Source organism: Rhododendron vialii, chromosome 7a, assembly GCF_030253575.1.
Source record: "Rhododendron vialii isolate Sample 1 chromosome 7a, ASM3025357v1".
NCBI lineage: Eukaryota > Viridiplantae > Streptophyta > Magnoliopsida > Ericales > Ericaceae > Rhododendron > Rhododendron vialii.
This window is the reverse complement of record NC_080563.1, coordinates 3,282,951-3,306,612: the sequence shown is the minus strand read 5'-3', so window position 1 is coordinate 3,306,612 and position 23,662 is coordinate 3,282,951. Positions and strand designations below refer to the sequence as shown.

Here is a 23,662-nt window from a genome sequence, read left to right as displayed (position 1 = left end):
GATGGAGTAATTTTTTTACAAATCCATGCACGAAAACAGACTCAACATTGGCACAAAGGTGGATTACTCCGGCCCTTGTTTTAGGGACTCGAATGTCCAGTTTAATGCCCTTTGCGAGCCTACTAATGTAATTGAAACAGTTCGTTTTTAGAACACATTTTACTTTCTTTGTGTGGGGCTCCATTCCGAATGGTTCACACTTCCTGACTGTGGGTTCGAGATCCGCTCCTAGTCTCTTTCTTCACCCTGCAAAATGAAGCACGACTAAAGACCACACCGGAGGTTCTCCGGGATGACCTTCCGGTGCAAGAGTCAGTTCACTTGCAGAGAGAAATTGGGAATTAGGAGCTAGGTTTTTTTTTCTGTGCGTACCTCTCCCAAGAAGGCATAATGGGATATTTATAGGGAACCTCTTAGCTTGATCTCCAAGATTGCACCAACGCTCGACACGCGTCGGCTGATGTCACTCTTACGTCACGTTTAAGGTTTTGTAACTGTTTATAGGATGAGCTGGCATCTTTGCGTGCCCCCATCGTTATCCTTATAACCGTTTGGATGACGTCACAACCATCATCATTGCCACGGTTGCTGTTCCCATGCAGGTGAGCTGGAATGATGGCTACGCTCGTTCGGCACCGAATGTGTTATGCGACCATCGGAGGATGTCCAACCGAACGCGTTTCCCGCTCGCGTGGGTGCTGGAGGCCGAGGCGATTAAGCGAGTTATAATTAACCAGGACCCTCAGCTCTGGATGCCTTCGGCGTTCTGAACGTCGAGGGTAAAATGACTCGGAGTTGATCGGGATACCGGATCACGTTCAGAAATGGCACGAGCCATTTTACTCGGCCTGCTACAGTTTGGTTTGGAGTTTTGAGAATCGTGCATAGAGTAAAAAAAAAATTCAAAACTTGCAAGTGAACAAAGTGATTGTAATTTGATTCTGATCGTTTATCTATCAAGTATAACACATGATTTTGACACAGTTTTTTGTATAAATGTGTGATCCAGTGGAGAAATTTTTCAGTGCTGAGCGGGTATATCACACGTGGTACCTGCTTGGCGCATCTGAACCGTCCGATACACTTTTGGATGGTTCGGATTGTAGCTCTCTCTCTCCTCTCACTCCAACACTTTCTCTATCATTTTTCTCTTTTCAAATTCGAACCGTTAAAAAATGCAATAGACGACTCGGATGCGCTCAGCGGGCACCACGTGGTACCCGCTCGGCACTGAAAAATTCTTCGATCCAGTGAGACAGAATTTTTTAAAGGACAAATAAGCTTTGTGATCGTATTATTGTATCCAATCATCACGAATTCAACAAAAATGGGCTTGGCACGTGTTACGACGTACGGGAAGTAGATCGTATAAAACCCATTACAGCCTGTTTGTAAGTTGGTTTGATTTCGAATCCGATATTAAACTTTTATCACATTTTTAGTTAAGAGATGTTGCTCACTGGGAAAAAATAATTAAGTTAATGTGGTGATCTGGCAATAATGTGCTCCACGAACCAGCGTTGATACTTGTATGGATAATGATTTTCGCACTCTTCAAATTATTTAAATCAATATGGAATTGATTTTTGCACTCCTCAAACTATATTTCACTTCATGTCTGCTAATGAAGTTGTAACTTGTAAGACTAAAAGATGAGAGGTTAATATCATGTGCTCCATTCCATTATTTTTTTCACATGTATGCTTATTTGGGTAATATTATTATTATCTTTTTGCAAAATTATAAACAAATTGCTCCTGTAATTTCTGCGAAAGGTTATGTTCCTCATATGTGTTATCAACTTCTCTAGAGTTTGTTTATGTAGAGCTTTGATCCGGCTCTCCGTCCGTGGATGGTAAAATTAGATCTCCCGAATTAATCAAAGTACATATAAGGTAATCCGAACACAAGTGAGTCATAGGAAAAAGGTGGTAGTATTATAGTCCATGGAATAAAGATATTTTTTTACGTTGTAAAGAATAAAGATGGTACAAAAGCAAAGTGTTTAAACTTTATTCTTAAAAAAATTAAAGAAGAATTAAAACCTAACAATTGTGTAATGCTGAGGCCGCGTAAACCTCCTAAAAAGGAACCGCACGAACTGTAAAGAGAGCACACAGCACCACGGGCAAACAGAGACAAACTCCGCTGTCCCACGTTGCTACTCGTACTTTGCAGCTCTCTCTCTCTCTCTCTCTCTCTCTCTCCAAAGAATTCTCTCCCCCCATTCCAGATCTCTCTCTCTCTCTCGCTCGCTCGCTCTAAACTGCCCAACTTTTCCACCGCAAAACCATAGCCACCGGCTGAACCGGTAAACCACTCTATCCCACCGGAAACCGCTCTCCTCTCCAGTCTCCGGTAACTCTCATCGACGATCGCGTGGAGAAATGAGTACCGGAGATCTTCTCAGCATCGAACCTCAGGAACTCCAATTTCCTCGTAACTTTCCCTAAACATTACTCTCTCTAAGTATACATTTTTATCTGCTTTCCAAAAAAAAGGGCTTTATACAAACTTTGCTTTTGCATTCAGATCTATGTTGTTATATTAACTGATTTGTCGGATTGTTTTGGGAAAAAAAGTTGAATTGAAGAAGCAGATCTCGTGTTCGCTGCAGTTATCGAACAAGTCCGATGACTATGTGGCATTCAAGGTAAGTCTTGTTCTTGGTATAAATTGGTTGATTTATCAAGCCCTGGATGTGGTTTTTGATTTTTTCAATTGGGGATTTTTTTTAGGTCAAAACCACGAATCCGAAGAAGTACTGCGTTCGGCCTAACACAGGAGTTGTGTCGCCGCACTCTGCATGTGATGTTATAGGTCTGTTTCTCTTCAATTTTGTTGCTTTAGTTGTATTTTCTTTCCTTTGGTTTCCACGTTGTGATGAGGACCGAAAATAGAAAACCTAATAAATAACGAGGATGGGCTGTTCTATCTAATCTACACAACCAACTGGCAAAGCCCATTGACGAGGATCGAAAATTTTGGGGGGAAATCCTAATAAATAACGAGGATGGGCAACCCATATGCTCAGTGTGGATGGCAGGAATCTCGAGGAGCAATGAGAATGTAATGCCATATCCACTGATTCCTACGTTTGCACAAGATAAGAATAGGAATTCCTTAAATGAGGAAATGTTGACTCATATAAATTTCCGAACCTATATTACATGAATAGGATTATAGGGTTAATCCGAACACTGGAGTGGAATTACTTCAGGTATTGAATTACTAGGAATTTGATTCCTTATAATATGATATTCCTATTCCTCTTCACAATTCTGGCCATCCAAACATAGCCTTAGCATAACCTCTCACATGGGCCTTCGATAATCCAGAGTTGTCGACCAGTTATCATCTGTTTTTTTTCCTAATTATTGTATTGAGTTTGTCCTCCCATTTTTTCTGGTGTCTTTACATCAAGTTTGTCTCTCTCTCTCTCTCTCTCTCTCTCTCTGAATGTTTGATTGTGATAAATGTGTGGCTTAGTTACGATGCAAGCACAAAAGGAGTTTCCTCCTGACATGCAATGCAAGGACAAGTTCTTGCTTCAAAGCGCACTTGCAAGTCCTGGAGCTACTGCGAAGGATATCACTCCAGAGATGGTAGTTATGTTGTTTTGTATAGTTTCATAATGCAATTTAGTAAAATCTGAAAGAATGTATTATAACTTGTGGAATTGTTTTGTTTGGTTGTTTTATTTCGTTGCGAAGTTCAACAAGGAGTCTGGGAATCATGTCGAGGAGTCCAAGTTGAGAGTTTCTTATGTCCCTCCGCCACAGCCACCGTCACCAGTGCGAGAAGGATCGGAGGAAGGTTCCTCGCCAAGGGCATCGGTATCCGACAACGGGACTGTACATACATCTGATTATACTGCTGTGAGTGTATAAGATGTCATGAAGTGTGATCTCAAAAGAAGTTTTCACTGGATTTAAATTTGACACACCTGTGTAACTATTTTTGTAGCCGGCTTCAAGAGCTTTTGTTGAAAGGGCACATGTTGAGCCTGAAGAAAATTCATCAGAGGTAAGTTTTTACCTCTACCTTTCATTTTCATTTGGTTTGTAAAAGAGGACAGTGGCTTTGGCTTTTTCTCTTTGGCTTGGTATTTTTTTGTTTACCTGTGATGGCAGTCCCAGTTGGCTAGGCTGAGTATTCATTGCGGGCCAATCATTGCTGTCCATTGGCCCGCTTATGTACTTGAAGCATAATCTCGTATTTTGGTCAACTTCACTCCATTGTCATTGGTCCCATCCGCTTTTGTGAGTCAGGTTTTCACTTGTTGGCCTTTTTCCACGAGGTCCTGGAGGAGAAGAAACTCTCATGTCCGGTTCTGCAGTAGAAATGAAATTCGAAGAATAACTATCAACTATAACCCCCAAAGAATCAGATTCCTTAAGTAACACAGAGGGAGAATGAAGGGAATGCCTCATTGAAGAACTTTCTCTTGTAGCTTGATTGATGGAGCATTGCCTTCTTGCTACCCACAGATGAGAGTAGCTGCCCATCCCTAACTAGCTTTGTAGCACGGACACTTGTATGACACCAACACTCTCCGGTCAGTCCGTGGACACATGTCCAACGCTTAAATCTGAAGTGACCTATTTTTTAAAATGTTTTTTGTTTGGATGCTCCAGGGACATTCTAAAAAATGCTCCGGAGACTCTAGGGACACTCACAAAACAAGTGGGGTTTGTTAACCGGGATAGTAGACTCTAATTAAAACATAGGGAAGTCTAACTTTTTACCTTATGTTCAAGTACTTTTGTGAATAATGTAATGATACATGCAACTTAGAGCCTTATTTCTCATTTTTATTCATCTAAAATAAAAGCATAATAATAGTTTTAAAACGTGTCCCCTGACATGTGTCCTCCAATTTTTTTGAAATTTAAGTGTCAAGAATGTCGGCATTGTGGTGCGTGTCTGTTGGTGCTGCATAGCTAAGTGGTCTTGATCGACTGAATAGGTCTGACAAAAATGGTTTCTAATAATTTGAATCAACTCGACTTAAAAAATTTTGTTCTTAATTTTCATTCCGAATATGAAATTCATATTTTCCATTACCTAGCTAGAATCGGTTCCAGAAACCAAACAAGATGTCGAATTCCACATTGGACAAATGACCGACCTACAATAAGACGAAAGCAGAATTCTTAATCCCATTCTCTATGAGGACATAGAGAAGCCATTGCAATTGCTGGAAATAGTAGGCCTACTAAAGGCACAAAATTAGAGGGAAAGTTGTAAGTCATCATAAAATGAATACCTTCCATTTCGATTTTGATATCTAATAAAGAACTTATTTCATTCAACCGTTGATTCAAAGAACTTCATAGCTTTTGGAGTTTGCAGCCGTAATGATAGCTTATCATGGTAGTTGGAGAAGATATGTTTTCCACAACTGGTTGTTACTAACCAATTTTGATGCTGCACCTATGTGCGTACATTATTTATCAGCCTGCATCTATAGTTATTTGAGCTTGGTATGGGCTAATAAGTTGCAACTTAAATATTTGAAAGCATACATTATGGGCACTTATTGTCCATTTCTATTGGTACCGACCCTTAAGGCATTTTCTTTAATCAAGTGTGCTACCATGAATTGGTCAACCTACCAGTTTGAGGAGACTCAAAAAGTGCTTCTACTCATTTGTAAATCTGGTACATTTTGATTGACGAACTTGAGTTTGAAAGACTATGTTTTATTTTTTAATTAGCAAAGAGTATGCTTTATTGTTCCTACCCTTTTGTAAATAACTTCACTAATGTAATTGTAGTAGTTGATTTATATCCTCCATTTATAGGAACAAAGTTTTTATGGCTTTGAGTTTACTTCTCTTTAATATCTTACTGATGGTTTCATATGTATGTGTGTTGTTCTTGGATTTATGAGAGTATTGTTGTTAATTGCTTAATTATAGTCTTAGTAATTGCTATTTAATAATAGAATATAGCTCTGAAAATTGTTGAGCAATTTGAAAGGAATTTTTGGTTTATTTTCACCTTCTCATTATTTATGGACTATACCATCAAGCTTTCTTGGAAAGGACAAATTGTGATCTTTTTTCCTTGTCCTAATAATTTCTGTGTACAGTTTGTTCTTTCTTTGTGATTGGTTACTCTTTCTATATGATCCCTCGTGTTGAAGTGCTAAGAATTAATTGTCTGATCCTGTATGATGGCTGTAAGTACATGTCTCCATGAAAAACTGAAGGAGGATGTTTAAAAGCATATAGGAGTATAGTTTTGAGAATGTGTTGTTCCTTTGTTGAGCACGTGTCGGTGTCGTACAGTGTCGTACACAGACGCTCATGTACAAAGATATGGGTGGTAGAGCTAAGTCGATTAAAGTTCCTTATCATTATTGGAATTACTTGATTTCTTGCATACACTATAGTTATAGAATTCAGTGCTGGATAATTACTCAATGCCTTCATCCAATTTCAGGTAAAGGCTCTTATTTCTAAGCTGATGGAGGAGAAAAAGTCTGCAATTCAGCAAAATAACAAGCTCCAGCAAGAACTGGTAAGTGGTTCAATAATCAATATGTGCAAAGTACATACTTGTTTTGGAATGACCGACGCTCCTACTAATAGAGGCATCCCTAGCACCATCTTTATTTTGTTGGCTGGCGAGCTCATGATAGAAACTTCTAACTATTTTTAAAAGTTGCTTTTGTTCTGTAGTTCCCTTGGATGCCTTAAAAAATAAAAAGTTACTTGATATACACAGTAGTGCGTGCTATTCCATGCATGATATGTGATCTTGTGGAGGGAGAAACTTACATGATTTCAGGCATTCAGTTGAAAGAGAATTGAATTTCAGTATGACCATCTCCGCCATAACAAACTATTCAACTTTATCTTAGGGAAAACTCTCCGAAGAGATTGCATCCCCTGTACACAAGGCACCAATAGGGCTGTCAGGCTGTGTTTAACACAAAGCTGCATCCTAATCTCTCTCTCTCTCTCTCTCGATCGATCGATCGATCGAAAGAAAGAAATGGTTCTCTCTTCAGTTATCCTCTGTCTCCTCTGGTGCTCAAGTTTCTTGCCACTCTCCTGTGACTATTTGGACATTTGATGTCAACCTTACAAGGGTATTGTAGGTTTTCCAAAAGGGCGCATGTTTTATCGTCTGTAATAATCTTCCATAGTCATCCAGAAACATCAAATTGAGTAGTTGAATTTGGATCATGATTGAACTATGCATCGCACGTTCTGTAATATTCCATTCCATTTTTGGAGTGGCCTAATAAACTCCGAAATTCAGTAACCTTGTAAGGTTCACTCTAATTCTGCAATCATCCAATTTGATAGCAATATTAACATAATTTTAGATATACTGACAGATTTATAATCGTAGATCCTAAGTTGTGCCTTACATCCAATACGATGCATTGGGCATGAGATAAATACTTTTACACCAGCACTAAGTGCTTTTTCAATAACTAATATGGGTCTTTACCATGTGCAGGAGTTCTTGAGACGCGAAGGCAACAAAAGCCATGGCGGTATTCCATTTCTATACGTAATTGTTGTTGGCGTGATTGGCATCCTCTTGGGTTATATTCTCAAGAGAACGTAATATGTGTCTGGTCAATCATCTGTTGTTACTCCATATTTAAAATGATTCTGGATATTTAAGTTAGACAAAGGTGTGTTGAATAGGAGGAAGTTTGTATTTGCATTAATTAGCTGTCATGTAATTGACTTTAGATAGCATGGTCGAACAGGTTTGGATCGTGTGATGGGTGTTTTGTAATTTGTCGGGCAAGACCGGGAGAGCGTTCATTGTGTGACTCAACTGCTTCATTAACATGCTTCCGTTTTTAACTTACGAAGGTTCTGCATTATCCGTTTTAACTCTCTCTGAAAAGTCTAATTTTATTCCCTCTTTCTGAACAGTTATTATACTCAGCTGTAAACTAAACAGGTCTTCAACTTAGTGCATCTGATAGTGGAGGAATGACAAATGAAATACGATATTACAATTAAAGATTTCACTTCTGAATTGTGAGCAAGCTTAGCACAGCGAGACTGTATTAGCTTAGTGGTAGAGGCTGTAGAGTGCGTATCTTGATAATTGCGTTTGTTTGGACTATAATTCATGAGAACAGGTCCGTAGCTAAGGATGGAATGTAGCCGAAAAATTGAAAACAAAGCAAGTCTGCATCTAGAGCTGGGCAACGGACACGATAACACGACACGAACCGGACACGAAGTTAGCGGGTTAGGGTTGAACATTTCTGACACGAAACACGAAAATGACACGACTCGAGAACACGAATTCTAAATGGGTTGGGTTCGGGTTAAACACGCGAGACACGAAATTGACACGATTAACACAATTACTAATCTGTGTCACCCATTAACACGAACGTATATACATAATATATGGTATATCTGTAATTCTATATAGAGTTAGGCAACAGACACGATAACACGACACGAATCGGACACGAAGTTAATGGGTTAGGGTTGAGCATTTCTGACACGAAACACGAAAATAACACGACTCGAGAAACACGAATTCTAAATGGGTTGGGTTCGGGTTGGGTGATTTGTGACACGAACCCGATTAACACAACACGAACACGACTCGACACAACCTGTTACCCAGGTCTATCTGCATCCATGCCAAAAAATAAATCCGAAAAAAAGTACAGTTTTTTAATCTGATGATTAGCTTAATTACAGAGCCAACGACCAACTTCTTTTGTTACAACTCGGGTTGACAATGGAGTTCATGCGCATAACAAAAGAAAACAGCTCGAGATCCTGCATATCAATAAAAAAAAGATAAACAATTGGTTCATCACGCCTTTGAACCCGTCACAGAAGTGCAGAAACTTGTATCATGTTGCATTGACCAGCAATCTTCCGAAAATCATCAAGGCTTAGCTGAAATGGGGCAAGTTAAACAGCACAGAAGCAACATAGTGAGCAAATTTTACATAGCAGTTAGTAAACCTTTGAAAGTTCTAAACCACAATCATAACTACCAACCAAAAATGGAACATTAGATTTAGAAGTGGTGACACGAATTCGTTAAATCCACTTAGCCCATGACAAACTTCCAATGGTCTGATAACTTGCGAGGAATCAATTGGAAAGAAAATCTTTGTGTATGCTTCATAAAGTTTGTGCACTGCTCAGATTCTAAATTTCTTTGTTCAATAAAATTTAAGTGCAAGGACCCCAGAACACTAAACCAACAAGAGATCGATATCTCTGGTTTAAGTCATTAGAAAAAGAATAGTAACTACTAACTTTTGAAAAGGATTACCATAAGACGAAGCAAGGAAAAACTTCTCATTAGTCATGATATCCTTCCTTTAACCACACTTACGATGTGGTGCAACCGTGCAACATTGGAGATGTTAATACCTTGAATCTATTCTTTAAGTTGCTTCTAACCTTCTTCTCTATTTTTTATTTTTGTTCTTGATTTCAAATATTAGAAAGTTAACCAACCATACCTTTCCATCCCCATCACTATCAAAGCAATAGATCATATCAGCCATCTCCTTGTCTGTCCATGTAAAATCATGAGCAGCTGCTACTCTTTGCAAGTCTCTAAGAGTTATTCCCCCTTTCCCCGCTTCTGTAAAGCAACATTTCACCTCATCAATGACGACAAGAACATGTACTAAAGGACAGAGAAGAGTCTATTCAAAGAAGTTGCAGTGATTAAGAATTGAAAGAAGACCTTCCAATTACTCGACGGTATCAGATATAATAGGGCAACATAATGAATGCATGCATAGTTTATCAAATCAAATCACACAACTATGGAGGTAAATAGTAATAGCCAACAACTTTTTTTCTGATTTCAATTCTTCCAAATGACACATACAAGCTCTTTCACGAAATATTTTAGTTTTCACATGGAACCTAGAGGTAAGGGGGAGGGGGAGGTAGGTAAAGGAAGAAAATGTGTTGGTTTAGATGTAAACGAGACATACAACACTTTACCTTTCACGTGCTTTGTGGAGGCATATAGGTCTCAACATAGTGGAACTGAAGCAAAAAATTCTTGAGTGAAAACACCCATCACAATGATTCGTCTGCACTCCTAGAGGATTCGAACTTTCAGCTATCACAGGAGGAAAAAGTTGCAGCAGCAAATCATGCCATTGAGGTCTAAAGGGTCCGAGAGTAACGTGTTTCCAAACGTGGAGTTTCTTACATATGGAATGATAAAAGATGAATTGAGACCATAAATTAAGCAGCACTAGTAGAAGTTCCAAAAAAGTAAGATCCTAAACTCCTGGGATCAATCAAAGGTCGAATCGTCTATACTACTCAAAAATTTAAAATAACAAAATACACACACAGGAGGAACAACTCTTATGAAGTAACAATAGTTTTATTGGAAATGTTAATGCAACATACAGGTGATAAAAACTCCCCAGTCGCTCTCTTGCCACCCATGAACATAGATATGGCATTATCTCAGACATAGCAGTTTTCAAGACCAAGTATTCTTTGGTCGAAGTTTTGATCTTGGTAGCAATTTGAACTAACCACATATTACCCAAAAAGGAAAAACTTGAGCTTACCATCAAACTGAAAGAAGTGTATAAGAAACTCATCCTCCGTCATTTTCACTCGACTAGTTACCTACCAACAATAAAACAGTTCACACCATGAGAAGAATAAATAGATAAAAACCATCTTCTTTTATCAAAACCACCAACCCAAGCAGAAAACGTACCGGTTTTTTCCTCTTCCTCTTTCCTGTATCCTCCCGAATGTGGGCATTTTCCTTTCTTGCGTTTATCATGTTATCAGACAAATGTGCATTAGAGCTTTGAGAATGCTCATTGGGTCGCACATTAGAACATTCTGTAGAATCTTTAAGAGAGAGAGCAATTGCCTACATCAATATCCTGATGAATTAGAGTGAATCTCTTGGAAATATATGGTAGAATGTTGAAAATTGTTAGCTTATGATTCAGCCTAAGGTTTGGCCGCAGATAAAAAATTAAACATTCAAGAAAATCAATATCCAAAAACCTACTTACTTGAAATAGAGCCTCATCGTCATCAACAAAGTCTGAGTTACTCGTGAGATTCTGGTCAAAGAATTTCTTGGATGTCGAATGTTTCTTCTTTGCCTGGAATGAGAGGATATCAAGGGGAAAATGCAGGAACTAGTTACATAAGTCCAAGTAGAATGAGAATCGCTGAATCAAGACAAAACGACGATTGTAATGCAGCGATTATTCGTCACAAGAGCGACCACTAATCAAAAAAGAAAGTAATACAGAAGAGCATGTGCAGGATTTGAACATACTGATGGAAAAGGAATAGAGAGCATGTGATGAAGAACGAAAAATGCATTGTCTTCAACATCATACATGCTCCAATACATCACAGCAGGAGTTGTCTAAGCACATGGCACTCGAGAAACATATGGTAACCTTCCTCCAAAAAAGATACTCTCTTTTATCTTACCATCTAGTCTGTTCTTCTAGATTAGTTTCATTTATTTGATGAATATATTGGCTACGACTTAAGAATGTGTTCTGCTGGAAATATTTTAACTTTCAGCAGACTTTGCTCCTTTCTGCTCCACTTGGAATGTGCTATGAAGGTGCATCAAACACGAACATAAGATTGGTAAAACTATGACAGCAGTACATCGTCGCAATTATATGCAGAGGTACATAGGTTCTATAGTTTCTGTAGAGAGAGGATGAACTTCCTTTTCGGTAGCATGAAAGAGTCAATGATATTCATGAGTATCCAAAGCAGCCATCTGAGATAGATGATCAAAAGACATCAATAACTACCTAAATTGGCTCGATCAGTGGAAGGTGACAACAACAGATAGCACATTTTACTTGAGTAAGTTTCCCAGAACTAATTTCATGACATAAGCATATAGTACCTACTTATGCTCATTTATGTAGGTGTATAATTGTGCGAGTATGCATATATCTATACAATGACGGACGCATTTTGTTTCTTTGTCTCCTGTTTCCTCAGTGACCAACCAGAAGGAAACATATTATCACTACTGTCACAGTGACCCAAAAATAAACATCAAACTCAAGAGAAGCTTATGTGTGGGGCCTGCATGTAAAGAAACACAAATCACATCGTTTCAAAAAAAAAGAAGAAAAGAAACATAAATCACACACATAGATTTGAGGCTGAGGCTGGGGCACATGCGATACATGTGTAAGTAGATTTTTTAAACTGGCTCACATTTTTTTCCGAACTACCCCTTTTAACTTCCAACAGAAACTGCCAAGAAGGAAACCATAACTACCACCTAAAATTTCTTCTACCCTCTTTTTTCTACTTCCACATCCCATATTTCATAACAGGTTAATTGCAATTCAAGATTTTCCTCTTTTCATATTTTGCTCAACACAATTTGCATACGCATCGCAGTTGCTCGGATATCTAGTTTCATAGTTTGCATAACAAAATTTGCATATGCATTGCAGGTGCCCGGATTTCTAGTATGTAAACAAACATGGAGAGAGAGAGAGAGAGAGAGAGAGAGAGAGAGAGAGAGAGAGAGAGAGAGAGAGAGAGAGAGAGAGAGCACCTTGCTCCTTTGACCTCCAGAAGTCCCTTCACCCTCATCATCCTCTCCACTCGAAGAACTCAACCCCTCTTCATCACCCTCCTCCTCAGGCCTATACTCCTCATCATCTTCCTCACCCATCTTCCCCTTCCGCTTCCCCTTCGCTTCCCTCTTCTTCTCCTTCGCAATTTGACCCGAACCCATTACCGAACACGCCATCTTACGCAGCCCCAGTGCCTCCATTCTCGCCCTGTTCTCTTCGATCCTCTTCGCCCTCTGCTTCTCGTACTCCGTCATCTTCTTCTGGGTCCCTCCATTCTTTGGGGATTCCAGCTCTTCTGAACTACTCGGGCTTGAGTCGGTTTCTTGGGTATCCGAATCTGAAGGAGCGTTTTCGGACATTTTTTCCAACTGGGTTTTTGGATTTGGGATTCAATTTTCGGGATTGAGGATGTTGTTTGGAGGGGAAGGGTTTTGGATGACAATAAATGACAGAGGAAACTGCAGCGCGGGAATTTTATAGGTAGGTAGGGTTAATTTTCGCGGCGGTAAATTGCAAAAAAAATCTGAAGTTTTGAGTTTTTGACATAATAATCCCTGATGTTTGAGAAACCTGCAAAAACATCGCTTGCTGTGCCGGGTGGTTAGTGATGGATTGGATAGTTGAAATAAAAGGCTCGACTCTTGAGGACAGGGGTTCTAGTGAGTCGAGCCGAGCTTCATCGTATTTGAGCTCTTAATGAGTCGAGTTCGACTAATTTACTTATCGAGCATTTTCAAATGAGTTGAGCCTATAAAAACGAGCTGAGTAGAGCAGAGCCTGGTTAATTTATTTAATGAATCTCTTTAGCTGAGCTGAGTTTTTTGAGTTTTGAGTCAAGCTTATTTAGCAAACGAGCTTAAAATTCAAGCTCGACTCATTTACTAAACAATTCGAGCCCGAACCGAGCAAAGCCAAGCCTTAATAAGTTGCTCGCAAACAACTCAGTTCGTTTGCAACTTACTTGGGAGGAGAAGAAACAAATAGAAGAATCAGAAGAATTTTGTTGTATTTCAACGGCCCATCCCCCAAAAAATAGTAAACAGAAAACAGCCCATGTTTTCTAGTATAAAAGTTATCCAATTCTATGGATTTGTCCCAGTTCTAGCCGCAAGTCTAATTAAAAGGCTAAAGCTAAATTAGCCGACCATGCACCTTGTTCAAATAGGAAGTTAGGTACATTTCAATAATTAATGAGGTGTTCATTATTCAGCAAATTAGGTGGTTCTACTTTACTCACTCATAACAATCCTCTATAAAAAATTTTTACAAACTTTTGAAATTTTTACACGAGCAATGAATCATCAAACAAAATGAGACAGGAGAATTATCATAAAATTTATAGTATTGAAAGTATCGGAGGCAGGATTTTTCACGCCGAAAATTTATGTGCGTTCTTGCTGAGGGACTTTTCGACATTGAGAACATCGAACCCCGAGCATTGTTGTTCACCATATGGCTCCATTTGATGTCATGTGTTTAACTCCTCTGACATCGAAGATAATGACATTTTAACGGAATAAATCGTAAGTAATTAGTAAATAATTAACCCTCTAAAGACATTAACAAAAGGATTACTGTAAATCCACATCCTTTCCGTTTAAAGGCACGCCGCACGACCATTACACTTGCCTTTCCTGTATGTATCTATCTACTTTCGGAACCCTCTCGCTCTCTCGCTCTCTCTCTCTCTCTCTCAAGCCATGAACCCTTCTCCGTCCCCGTCAGTCGTAAACCCGCAATTCTCCTCCCCAATTACCCCCAAAATATGCTCCTAAAACACCTATCTCGTCCTTCAATGGCGACTAACTAGATAGATATGGACCGATGCAATCTCATTATTCCCCTCTCTCTATCCTCTCTCTGCGCCTGCCATACACACCGTCCTTCGTCCTCCTCCTCGCCCAAAACCCTAGTTCTAACCCAACCCGCTTCGTTTAATTTGGGTCTTAAGTTGTCCAGAGGTGTTCTCCGGGGCATTTCCGTGAACCAACATCGCGCGGAACCGGACCTGCTCGACCAGGGGGTAACCGGAGAGGTAATTTCTAATTATTCGGACTCAGAAATGGCTCATTTTTTATTTGCTTGGTTGAGGCTGAGAAAATATGGGAACGTTGAAGAATTTCGTTCATTTCTGTTTGGTTTTGTGGGAACAGTGAAATCTGTGGCACACAGTGTAAGAAAGTGAAGTTACGCAAAACGAGGACTTGAAACTAATGCATTTTTTTCGTCGGAAAAGAATTTAAACTTTCTGCCGCTAGTTATGAAATACTATCAATGTGTTCTTTTAATTTATAGAAAAAGTTCGGATTTTTCCCGATAAAAAAAATACTCCCTCCGTTCCTAATTATTGTCTCTCTTAGGATCCCAACTTTTTAAAACACATTTAATGATTACAATAATATCAAATCTCATGGGTGTCATTTTTCAAAATTACCATTTTGCTTTACCTCATTTACAATACACTGATTGATATTTTATGAGGATAGTTTTAGGAACTTACCAACTTTAGGTTTACGGCTTTCCAAGATGGACTAAGATGTTGGAACAATCAAAAAATGGAATAGTAGGAATGGAAAAAGTTATTTTTTTAAGTTATTGTCCGTGACCGGACAATCTTTTTGGGACGGAGAGAGTATGCAATTGGTGGGTTAGTTACGAAATATTGTGGTGTAGTTGCAGATCGATTGTAGTGGGGACATGGACCTGGGATGTTTACTGCAGCTGGATCCAAGAAAGAACGTCTCCCAAATTTTGTCTGTGTGTGTGTTCTATATGGTGTAGTTTTAGTTATGGACATCAAAAGACTGGGTCAAGTGATGGTGAAGCGTTGTACTAGGCTTAGGTTGGGTTCCAAATTTTGTGTGTTTGCATTAATGCCCTCGATCTTCTTAAGGAGAAATTGATCCAATTGGGAGTAGTTGATGTTTACCGGTGAAAGGTTGGATTTAGCATTTTGCTTTGTTTTATTTTTCTTATCTTTCTTGAAAACCAAGCAGAGAATTACTGTTGTTCTAGGGTTTGAATTAACAAAAGTCGCTGTACGTTGCCCTTTACATTCTTAAAATTGAAGTCGTTATTGGAAATTTATCAGAGAGTTTATCTGCTCTATTTTCATCTTTAGAAATTTCTTTTGAGCCTGCATGAATAATACTGGAATCACTCAGGTTGGTATGTTTTAGGAAGTTGACAAGGTCGCTAATTTCCAAGTGAAGGGAGATTCAGCTTCAGAGCGCCAACAAAAGACAGGTCAGTTGAAGAAGAGAATTTTTTTTGGGCTTGGCATTGGAATTTCTTGTGGAGGTGTGGTGTTGGTGGGAGGATGGGTGTTCACGTTCGCTATTGCTGCTGCGGTTTTTGTTGGTGCACGGGAGTACTTTGAGCTAGTTAGGAGTCATGGAATTGCTGAAGGAATGACACCTCCTCCTCGATATTTATCACGAGCTTGCTCCGTTATCTGTGCGCTCATGCCCATACTTACACTGTAAGATTTGTTAAACATATGATCATTACTCATGGAAACGCTACATTGATATTAGTGTATGCAATTGGTTCTTCTAAATCTAGCAGCTCAATCTGTGCATCAATCCTCTCCTTGGTTTGTGCTCATACACGAATTTGTCTTTGGTGGTGGTCTGTGCTAACATATCCTCATGTTGACTAAAGGAGCCCTGATGTCCAATTTGGCTTACAGCTTTTGGCAGCCAACTTCTTGTGCTGTCCTGCTAGCGATTGGAGGAGTGAGAAGGCATTTTTTCAAACAAAGAGACTTCTTTCAAGGGCAAGATTATGAGCTACACATACATGGACTTGACCATGTCATCCACATTAACTTCCCCAAAATATATTGTTTTTGCCCAAGTCAGTCTGCGGTGTACCTGAATCCCAGTTTAAGTTATGAATGCATAACGAAACATGAACACATTTTATACATTGGAAAAATCCATTTTGTACCTAGCTTTCTACCGTCCCCTAAGCGTTTGTTAATTTATGTTTTCTTGTGGTTAAAGTGCTCTCTATTTTGCGCTGAATGATACGATTGTTTGTGCGTGATGCTATTAATATTGCTTTTCTTTTGTCTGCGATCAACTGTGAGCTTGACAGTCTCTTTGCCACACAGATGATCAATTTGGTTTTGCATTATTATGTGTTTACTCATAAATACTTTTTGCTTATAGAAGTTCTTCTTTTGGTACTCTTCCACCTTGGTTTTGTTGGTAGTTGTACATTTTCCTGATCAAGCATCCTTTGTGACCCATTCCTTACGGTTTCATGGATATCTGATTCGTTATATATTCTCAGGTATTTTGGCCAAATTGATGTTTCCGTGACATCCGCGGCTTTTGTTGTTGCCATGGCATTGCTTTTGCAGAGGGGCAATCCGCGTTTTGCTCAGCTCAGTAGTACCATGTTCGGGCTATTTTACTGTGGATATCTTCCTTGCTTTTGGGTTAAACTTCGTTGTGGTTTAGCAGTCCCAGCCTTAAATACGAGTAAGAGTTGTGTCGTTAATTTCCTTTTCACTGAACTAGACATTTGTGCGGCACGTCTGTTTTAGGAATTGGTTCGTTCAGATCGTTGTCAATATTTGTGCCTTGAAATGTTAATTATATGGAAAATAGAAAGCTTTAGATAGATAGTAGTATAAGAATCCATTTCGTTTGTCATTTTCAGTCAGATATCCCATACTGCATATGCTTGATGAGTTTATTGGGCAACAGAATACTTCTTTTATTAATCTGTAGCATTCAAAATTTTATTGATGGAGGAGGTTAGGCATGTACAGTTGTGTTCATTCTGTAGAAAACCATTTTCACATGCTATGCATAATCATATCAGTTTATATGACAGCTTTCACCGTGCCCTGACTTCTATGCTTATTAGTTATTATCCATAGCATTCTATACTCCATTGAAGGTTTCTTGTTGGATTATTGCTGCTTGAGTATAGTGGACACATAAAGAACTTGAGTTAAGATGAAGGTCATCGACTCTCTAAGCTAGGAGGCTATTAATATTTTGTAGTAAAAGTAGTATTATTAGGACAGTAATTTCAGCGGCTTCAGTCGGGTCAGAGGGTAACCAAGACGAGTCCAGGGTTTACACATCTTGCCCAAGCCTGTTGTCGGGGTCGAGGGAGAAGTAGTGGGAAAACAGAATAGTCAGACTAGGTTTAAACTTACTCTCCATTAAGGCCCTGTATTTGAGTATTTGCTGCACACCATGTTTCCGGTAGTGATTTGAGAAAAAAATGTAGGCGTTTTTACCATGTCGTTCACACAAATTAACAAGTTTTAACATTTATCTTCTTGTTCACACAAACTAACAACTTGTTAACAAAAAGTTTTTTTGCTACAGTAGCTGTACTCACAAATCCATCTACAACTTATTCACCACCGGAAACAACTTGACATTTTTCAACAACTTATTCACTACATGAAACACCTAACAACTTGATTGCTACAAAAAAAAAAATCACAACTTACTCACTACCGGAAACACCTATGTATTACATATTAGAACTAGGACTTTGAGTTGCTAGGTCGTGTGAAACTCAAAGTCCTAGTTCTAATATGTAATATACATAATAACTTGTGCAGCAAATACTCAAATACAGGGCCTTAATGGAGAGCAAATCTAAAGCAGCGAATCTTCTCCGCATGCCCAACCCTTTTCTAATTTGGTTTCTAAGAATATTGCCCGAGCCCGAACTTGGGTCCCGTTTATGTTGTGCAAGCCCTAAAATATTTTGTGCAGGGCTTGGTTTGCTTGGGTTGGCCATACCAAGTTGCACCCCTAGCTTTTTACATTTACTTCTTATCCTGCATTTTAGTTCCCTGCCGAAGTTATTGTCCCATTCTTTTTCCTGCCTTTCACATTTTTTAGTTCCCTAAGGAATATGGATGTGAACGGATTGACTTGCTCATTGTGCTTGTAATATTCTGAAAGAGAAGCTAGAAGGGGGCCCTGCAGGTGCAGCTAGCAGTGACCCCTTTTATCCCAAGTATGAGTTTTAACCCCAAATCTCCTAGCAGTTACCCTGTACCACTAGAGAGAAATGTCATTTTTTCCCCTGAAAGGAAAATGTTGGCTTCAATATATTACAATTTACTGTCATACTTGCGTAATCGAGTGGATGATTAAATGTTAGTTGTTTTTATTGAATTAACTGTCTAAATGACTGTCTTCTGTTTATCATTCTGTTCAGTTTAACCCATTTTAGAAGGGTTCTTATTCGTCTGTAAAATGTAACACGGCTCACATTTTTTGAGGATTTGGCTAAATTGGAGCTCCTAAAAGGAAAATTATAGGTAATATGGAGCTTGCTAAAGCTCCATTTGCTATGTGGGGTGATTCTTATTCTTGGCTGCTGTTGTTTTGCTAGATATTATCATTGGCAATCGTATCCAAGTTTTGTGTTTTCTGATGCGTAGATAGATCTACGCTTTACGTTTGACTTCATCTTTACTAATCATTGTGTTTTTAAACTTCCACTTATTCCAAATGATAGTTGGTACTCCATTTTGGACTGGTTTTTTGTTTGAAGGCCAATATTTTTTGCCTTCTGCTTATGTTTGTAACTTATTTTAAATATGCTAATTTCCAAGTTTATGGTGGTTTGTTGGTGTTTTTTATGAATGTCAAAGTTCATAAACATTCAGTTTTTGCAGGAGTGGGAAGAGTATGGCCTTTGCTTCTTGGTGGTCAAACTCAGTGGACTGTGGGTCTTGTTGCAACGTTGATTTCTATTAGCAGCATAATTGCAGCTGATACTTATGCTTTTGTTGGTGGCAAGGTACTTGTGCTCGTATAATTGAGAAGTTGGACTCTATGTTGTCTTTTAATATTTGTATACCATCTTAGATCCTTGCTAATATGATCATATAACTCCTGAATTCTTTTTCTTTTTGTTGGCCAAAACAAAGATATAGCTACCTTGATTTCTAGAATCTTTATCATTTATGGGAAAGTTAAATGTTCCATTTTAGGTGTGCTTGAAGAGTGGTTTTCAACAGCTTTTTTTTGTCAAAAAGGCTCTTGTTGACCCCTCCACCATGCTAACTAAATTCGTCCATAAAATAACGAACCGCTGAATAGTCACGTTCTCTTCAATTTGATGAGTTGTCTCACCCTTCAAGGCTGACTAGTATGAGAATTTACTTTTATATTGGTATACTGCACCTTTGAGTGTCATATGATAACTTATAGTATAGCAGCGTCTTGCATAAATTTGAAGTATTTGTTAGAAAAGCTCAGCCCATAAAGTCCCCTTAAAACCCAGGTATTAAGGAGAGGGAAGCTAGGGCCTTATAACCAGCATAGAGGGGCTTGTCCAGGCGATGTGGGACACAATCCAACACACCCCCTGGCCCACAAAGCGTGGCAACCAGACAACGGTTCACCAACGAAAGGCCCAACCAAAGCTCTGATACCATGTTTGAAAAGCTCAGCCCATAAAGTCCCCTTAAAACCCAGGTATTAAGGAGAGGGAAGCTAGGGCCTTATAACCAGCATAGAGGGGGCTTGTCTAGGCGATGTGGGACACAATCCAACAGTATTATAAGTCATTATGGTTGCTATCGCCAAGGTTTAGAAAAATAAAAAATGTATACCTGATTTGCTTCTTGAAATAAAGAATGTGCACATGTACAAGCCTGTATATATGAAAATCATGGCTACTGATTATTTCATTTAAGCGAAAACATTCTAGAACTCAAATGAAGATAATACTTGTTGGATACATTTTGTTGGTAGTTGTGGAGCAACTTTATTTTTCTTTTCCTTATATGCCTTTTTTCCTTATATGCCTTGTGAACTTTAGTACTTGTATTTTTATGAGAAACTTGCGGATGTTTGATTTCTACATTGGAGGATGTGTAAATATTGTTTGCTTGCTTGTTCATTTTTGTAATGAAACAAAACTTAGAGGTTTCTTCTTATTTTTATCTGCCACATGCTCTCTATACAATTACTCAGCCAATCTGGATGATCTGTTATAGATATATTTGTTGGAAGGAGAATATGATATGGGCTGAACGCCAGTGCAGGCATTTGGTCGGACACCACTTACTGCTATTAGTCCCAAGAAGACATGGGAGGGAGTTGCTGCGGGCTTAGGTGGTTGTATAGCCACTTCTGTTCTGTTATCGAGGATTTTCAGTTGGCCACCATCTTATCTAAGGTATTTAGTTTTGGAAGATTCTTGTCGTTATTCTTTAATCCACTTCAACATTGGAGTGCAAGAAAGGTGATTGTTGTGTCGGTATATGCAATGGGAGAAATGTACTGATGTAGTATGGGATAGCTCGGAGTTTCTTACGTGACAATATAATACCTGTCCTCTAAAAGCCAGTAGCTGGTATGTGTACCAACTGTGTGTGTGTGTGTGTGAGAGAGAGAGTATTTTAGTGGTTCAGGGTGATCTGTTTACAAAATCTGAAATGGAGATAGTTTTCCCTTTTTGATATATATGACTTTCATTAAGCTAATCATTTCTGAAAGGTTTTCATGATTTTCAATAACATAGTTTCTGGGATGATTGTCAGTGCAATAGCTTTTGGGATTCTGATCTTCTTTGGTTCTCTTTTTGGCGATCTTACCGAGTCAATGATCAAGCGTGATGCGGGTGTTAAGGACTCAGGGTCTCTTATACCTGGACATGGTAACTACCTCCGACTGTTTAATTCTGCAGTTATACACTGTACTTGTATGTTGCCACTTCATAAAAAGTATTCTTCCTTCACTCACTTCAAGAATCATAAATGTCTTGTGCTGCTTCTTTCAGTTAGGTGTTGAGTTGCTCAACTAGAATTTTATTTGTCAGCATTATTAAGTGTTTGGACACTATCTTTGTCCATTTCGAGTTGCTGCCAAATTGCTTGAGAGATATCTAACCTATTTGACTTAGTTGTTTATCATTAGTTCCCTGAATCTACTTTATGGCTGTGCTTGGATTCCCTTATTCTCGAGGGGGAATGAAAGTCTAATTACTAGGAAAGTACCTTATAAAATAGTTCCTAAGGTAAACCTCATGCAAGTGTTTGGAGTAACTGATGAATCTTAAACCTTGGAAACATATTTTAGGGAATTTACTAGAGTTCAACATTTTCCTTTTTTATGGATCAAGACTTAAATGTAAGATTATCATGGAGATGGTGGGTTTACTGGTTAGAGTCATATTTGTGAAGCGAAGTCTATTGGGCAATATGTATTTGTGAGGGCATCCTGACTTCAATAACTAGCTTTTGGGATTGTGTTCTATCCAAGATTTTGTAACTTGATACTAGTGCAGGGACCACTGGACCAGGTATGGATAGGATGCGTGTCCTTGGCCTTCACGTGGTCGGATGTGCTGCTGAGTGAGCACGATGTGCATGAGGCAGGGTGTGAAGCAAAGACCCATATTGCTGGGGTACCAAACTAAATTGCAATATATAAGTGTGGAGGCAACCTCATCTCAAAAGCTAGTTTTCAGATTGAGTTCTATTCGAGACTGCTTCATAATAGTTCGTTTGGATATGTGATTCCAAGTAGGATGGGTTCAGAATGACTGTCTATTCCAAGGATTCCAAACGTAGGACAAAACAATCTGAAATCACATTCCCATATCCTCCTAACAATTCCTGGCTTTCTGCCATCCGAACTGAGCTTTAGGATTCTTCAATGGATAACTTGTTTTCTTTGCAACTATCTATAAAGGCTTGCATTGAACTGTTTGGTCGTTATCTTTTACGTGTATTAGGCTGATTCATTATGCATTGTTTGTACTTTGCCAACAATCAGCATAGTTACTTTATTCCTTTGACTAATTCTGGATAAATAAATCTGAACCTCCCGCTCCTGCTTGGCAAATTGTTTATCAGGTGATGGTATCACCCTCCTACCTGTAAGAAAGAAGATTTCATAGTAGAAGTTGAACCCCGTATATCTCCTTATCATACTCCAACCAATATAACGTGTAATTCCTATATTGTTCTCGTGAGACCAGGAGGACTCTAGACCATCGCCTAACTCTTGCTTTGTTTGTTGGTTTCAACGCAATAACGGTAGTCCGTTTGAGTTTGGAGCTGAATGCTACTAACTTTATGTAGTTCTGGTTGTTGATTCTCTAGAATAACTACATATTATTGGCTTCGACAAACTTCTAGATAACAATCTCATTTCTAGGTTTGATGCTCTTTCTATAAGATCCCCGCGAAGTCATTTATTAAGGCAGTGATTTGTGCAGGTGGAATTCTGGACAGGACAGACAGCTATATATTTACGGGTGCACTTGCATACTCCTTCGTCAAAACCTTCCTTCCACTTTATGGAGTTTGATATTAGATAGCCCTGAACGGTCCAAAGTGAAAGGTTCATGTTTCCGGCCAATTGACTCTGCAAAACTAGGAGCAGACACAGGAATGCAATCAATAACTCGGACCAGAGGATGGTGGAGAGAAAATCGATGGTTTGTCCAGAAACTTGGACAAGTCAAGTGGGGCTCCATTTGCATGTCCACATGAGTTTAGGTAATTCACACCTGCTTCATAGCTGGAGAAATTATAAAATTTATGTTCTTTTTTTCTGGAATTACGCGAGATCAATAGCATTCTGGGGTATGCCAATAATCTTTGCAGTTATGCATTCACATACATGGATGTTTTGAAACAAGAGAAACTATTGGCTGGCTATATTGTAGGTTTCCTTGCTAGGTCAACGTCTGTTTGACAATGTAAGATTCGTGAATACGTAATAAGTTCCGAAACATGAATACCAATTTACGGAAATTACAAGCAACGGGTGGATGTTTGATTGTTTTTTGGGGTTAGAGAATCAGAGATTGCTTCGGCTTTTCAGAATTTACAATGACCTGGGTAAGTGGTACTATGTTATTGATGTTTTTTTTTGGGCTTTAATTGGGTGTTGGATCCAGAGGAATTACATTGATGGACTCTGGTCAATTGTTTAATCTCTGTTTATTTTGTTTTTCATAGCAATATCTTTAGTTGTAGTAGTAGTTGACTTCAATTTATAGTACTAGTTGACTACTAACTACCTCACATTTTGATATACAAAATTCAAGCACCAATTA

At 38.8% G+C, this 23,662-nt stretch overlaps 3 protein-coding genes across 6 annotated transcripts; 2 read left to right on the top strand and 1 right to left on the bottom strand.

Annotated features, from left to right (window-relative positions):
- The first annotated feature begins 2,140 nt into the window (after nucleotides 1–2,140).
- Nucleotides 2,141–7,842, top strand: LOC131332433 (vesicle-associated protein 1-2-like). 2 transcript variants are annotated; one of them, XM_058366651.1, is made up of 8 exons: nucleotides 2,141–2,439; nucleotides 2,583–2,653; nucleotides 2,739–2,820; nucleotides 3,490–3,605; nucleotides 3,714–3,878; nucleotides 3,967–4,026; nucleotides 6,451–6,528; nucleotides 7,480–7,842. In XM_058366651.1, exons 1-8 carry the CDS (start codon nucleotides 2,388–2,390, stop codon nucleotides 7,588–7,590), a joined length of 735 nt encoding a protein of 244 aa, XP_058222634.1. In that variant the 5' UTR covers nucleotides 2,141–2,387; the 3' UTR covers nucleotides 7,591–7,842. The 2 variants fall into 2 exon arrangements, with proteins under 2 accessions (XP_058222634.1, XP_058222635.1); XM_058366652.1 differs by having other exon boundaries at nucleotides 2,173–2,439; nucleotides 6,457–6,528.
- An 810-nt stretch (nucleotides 7,843–8,652) lies between these two features.
- Nucleotides 8,653–13,065, bottom strand: LOC131332432 (uncharacterized). 2 transcript variants are annotated; one of them, XM_058366649.1, is made up of 6 exons: nucleotides 12,571–13,062; nucleotides 11,033–11,125; nucleotides 10,723–10,884; nucleotides 10,568–10,628; nucleotides 9,485–9,609; nucleotides 8,653–8,906 (listed from the first exon to the last, which is right to left on the bottom strand). In XM_058366649.1, the coding sequence occupies exons 1-6, from the start codon at nucleotides 12,949–12,951 to the stop codon at nucleotides 8,838–8,840; spliced, it is 891 nt and encodes a 296-aa protein (XP_058222632.1). In that variant the 5' UTR covers nucleotides 12,952–13,062; the 3' UTR covers nucleotides 8,653–8,837. The 2 variants fall into 2 exon arrangements, with proteins under 2 accessions (XP_058222632.1, XP_058222633.1); XM_058366650.1 differs by lacking the exons at nucleotides 8,653–8,906; nucleotides 9,485–9,609 and adding an exon at nucleotides 9,962–10,080 and having other exon boundaries at nucleotides 12,571–13,065.
- Nucleotides 13,066–14,187: 1,122 nt separating this feature from the next.
- On the top strand, nucleotides 14,188–23,367 carry LOC131333154 (phosphatidate cytidylyltransferase 4, chloroplastic). Of its 2 annotated transcripts, none has more exons than XM_058367516.1 (7): nucleotides 14,188–14,627; nucleotides 15,772–16,073; nucleotides 16,892–17,082; nucleotides 19,260–19,384; nucleotides 20,637–20,770; nucleotides 21,135–21,250; nucleotides 22,817–23,367. In XM_058367516.1, the coding sequence occupies exons 1-7, from the start codon at nucleotides 14,409–14,411 to the stop codon at nucleotides 22,906–22,908; spliced, it is 1,179 nt and encodes a 392-aa protein (XP_058223499.1). In that variant the 5' UTR covers nucleotides 14,188–14,408; the 3' UTR covers nucleotides 22,909–23,367. The 2 variants fall into 2 exon arrangements, with proteins under 2 accessions (XP_058223499.1, XP_058223500.1); XM_058367517.1 differs by lacking the exon at nucleotides 22,817–23,367 and adding an exon at nucleotides 21,881–22,304 and having other exon boundaries at nucleotides 14,219–14,627.
- The last annotated feature ends 295 nt before the right edge of the window (nucleotides 23,368–23,662 follow it).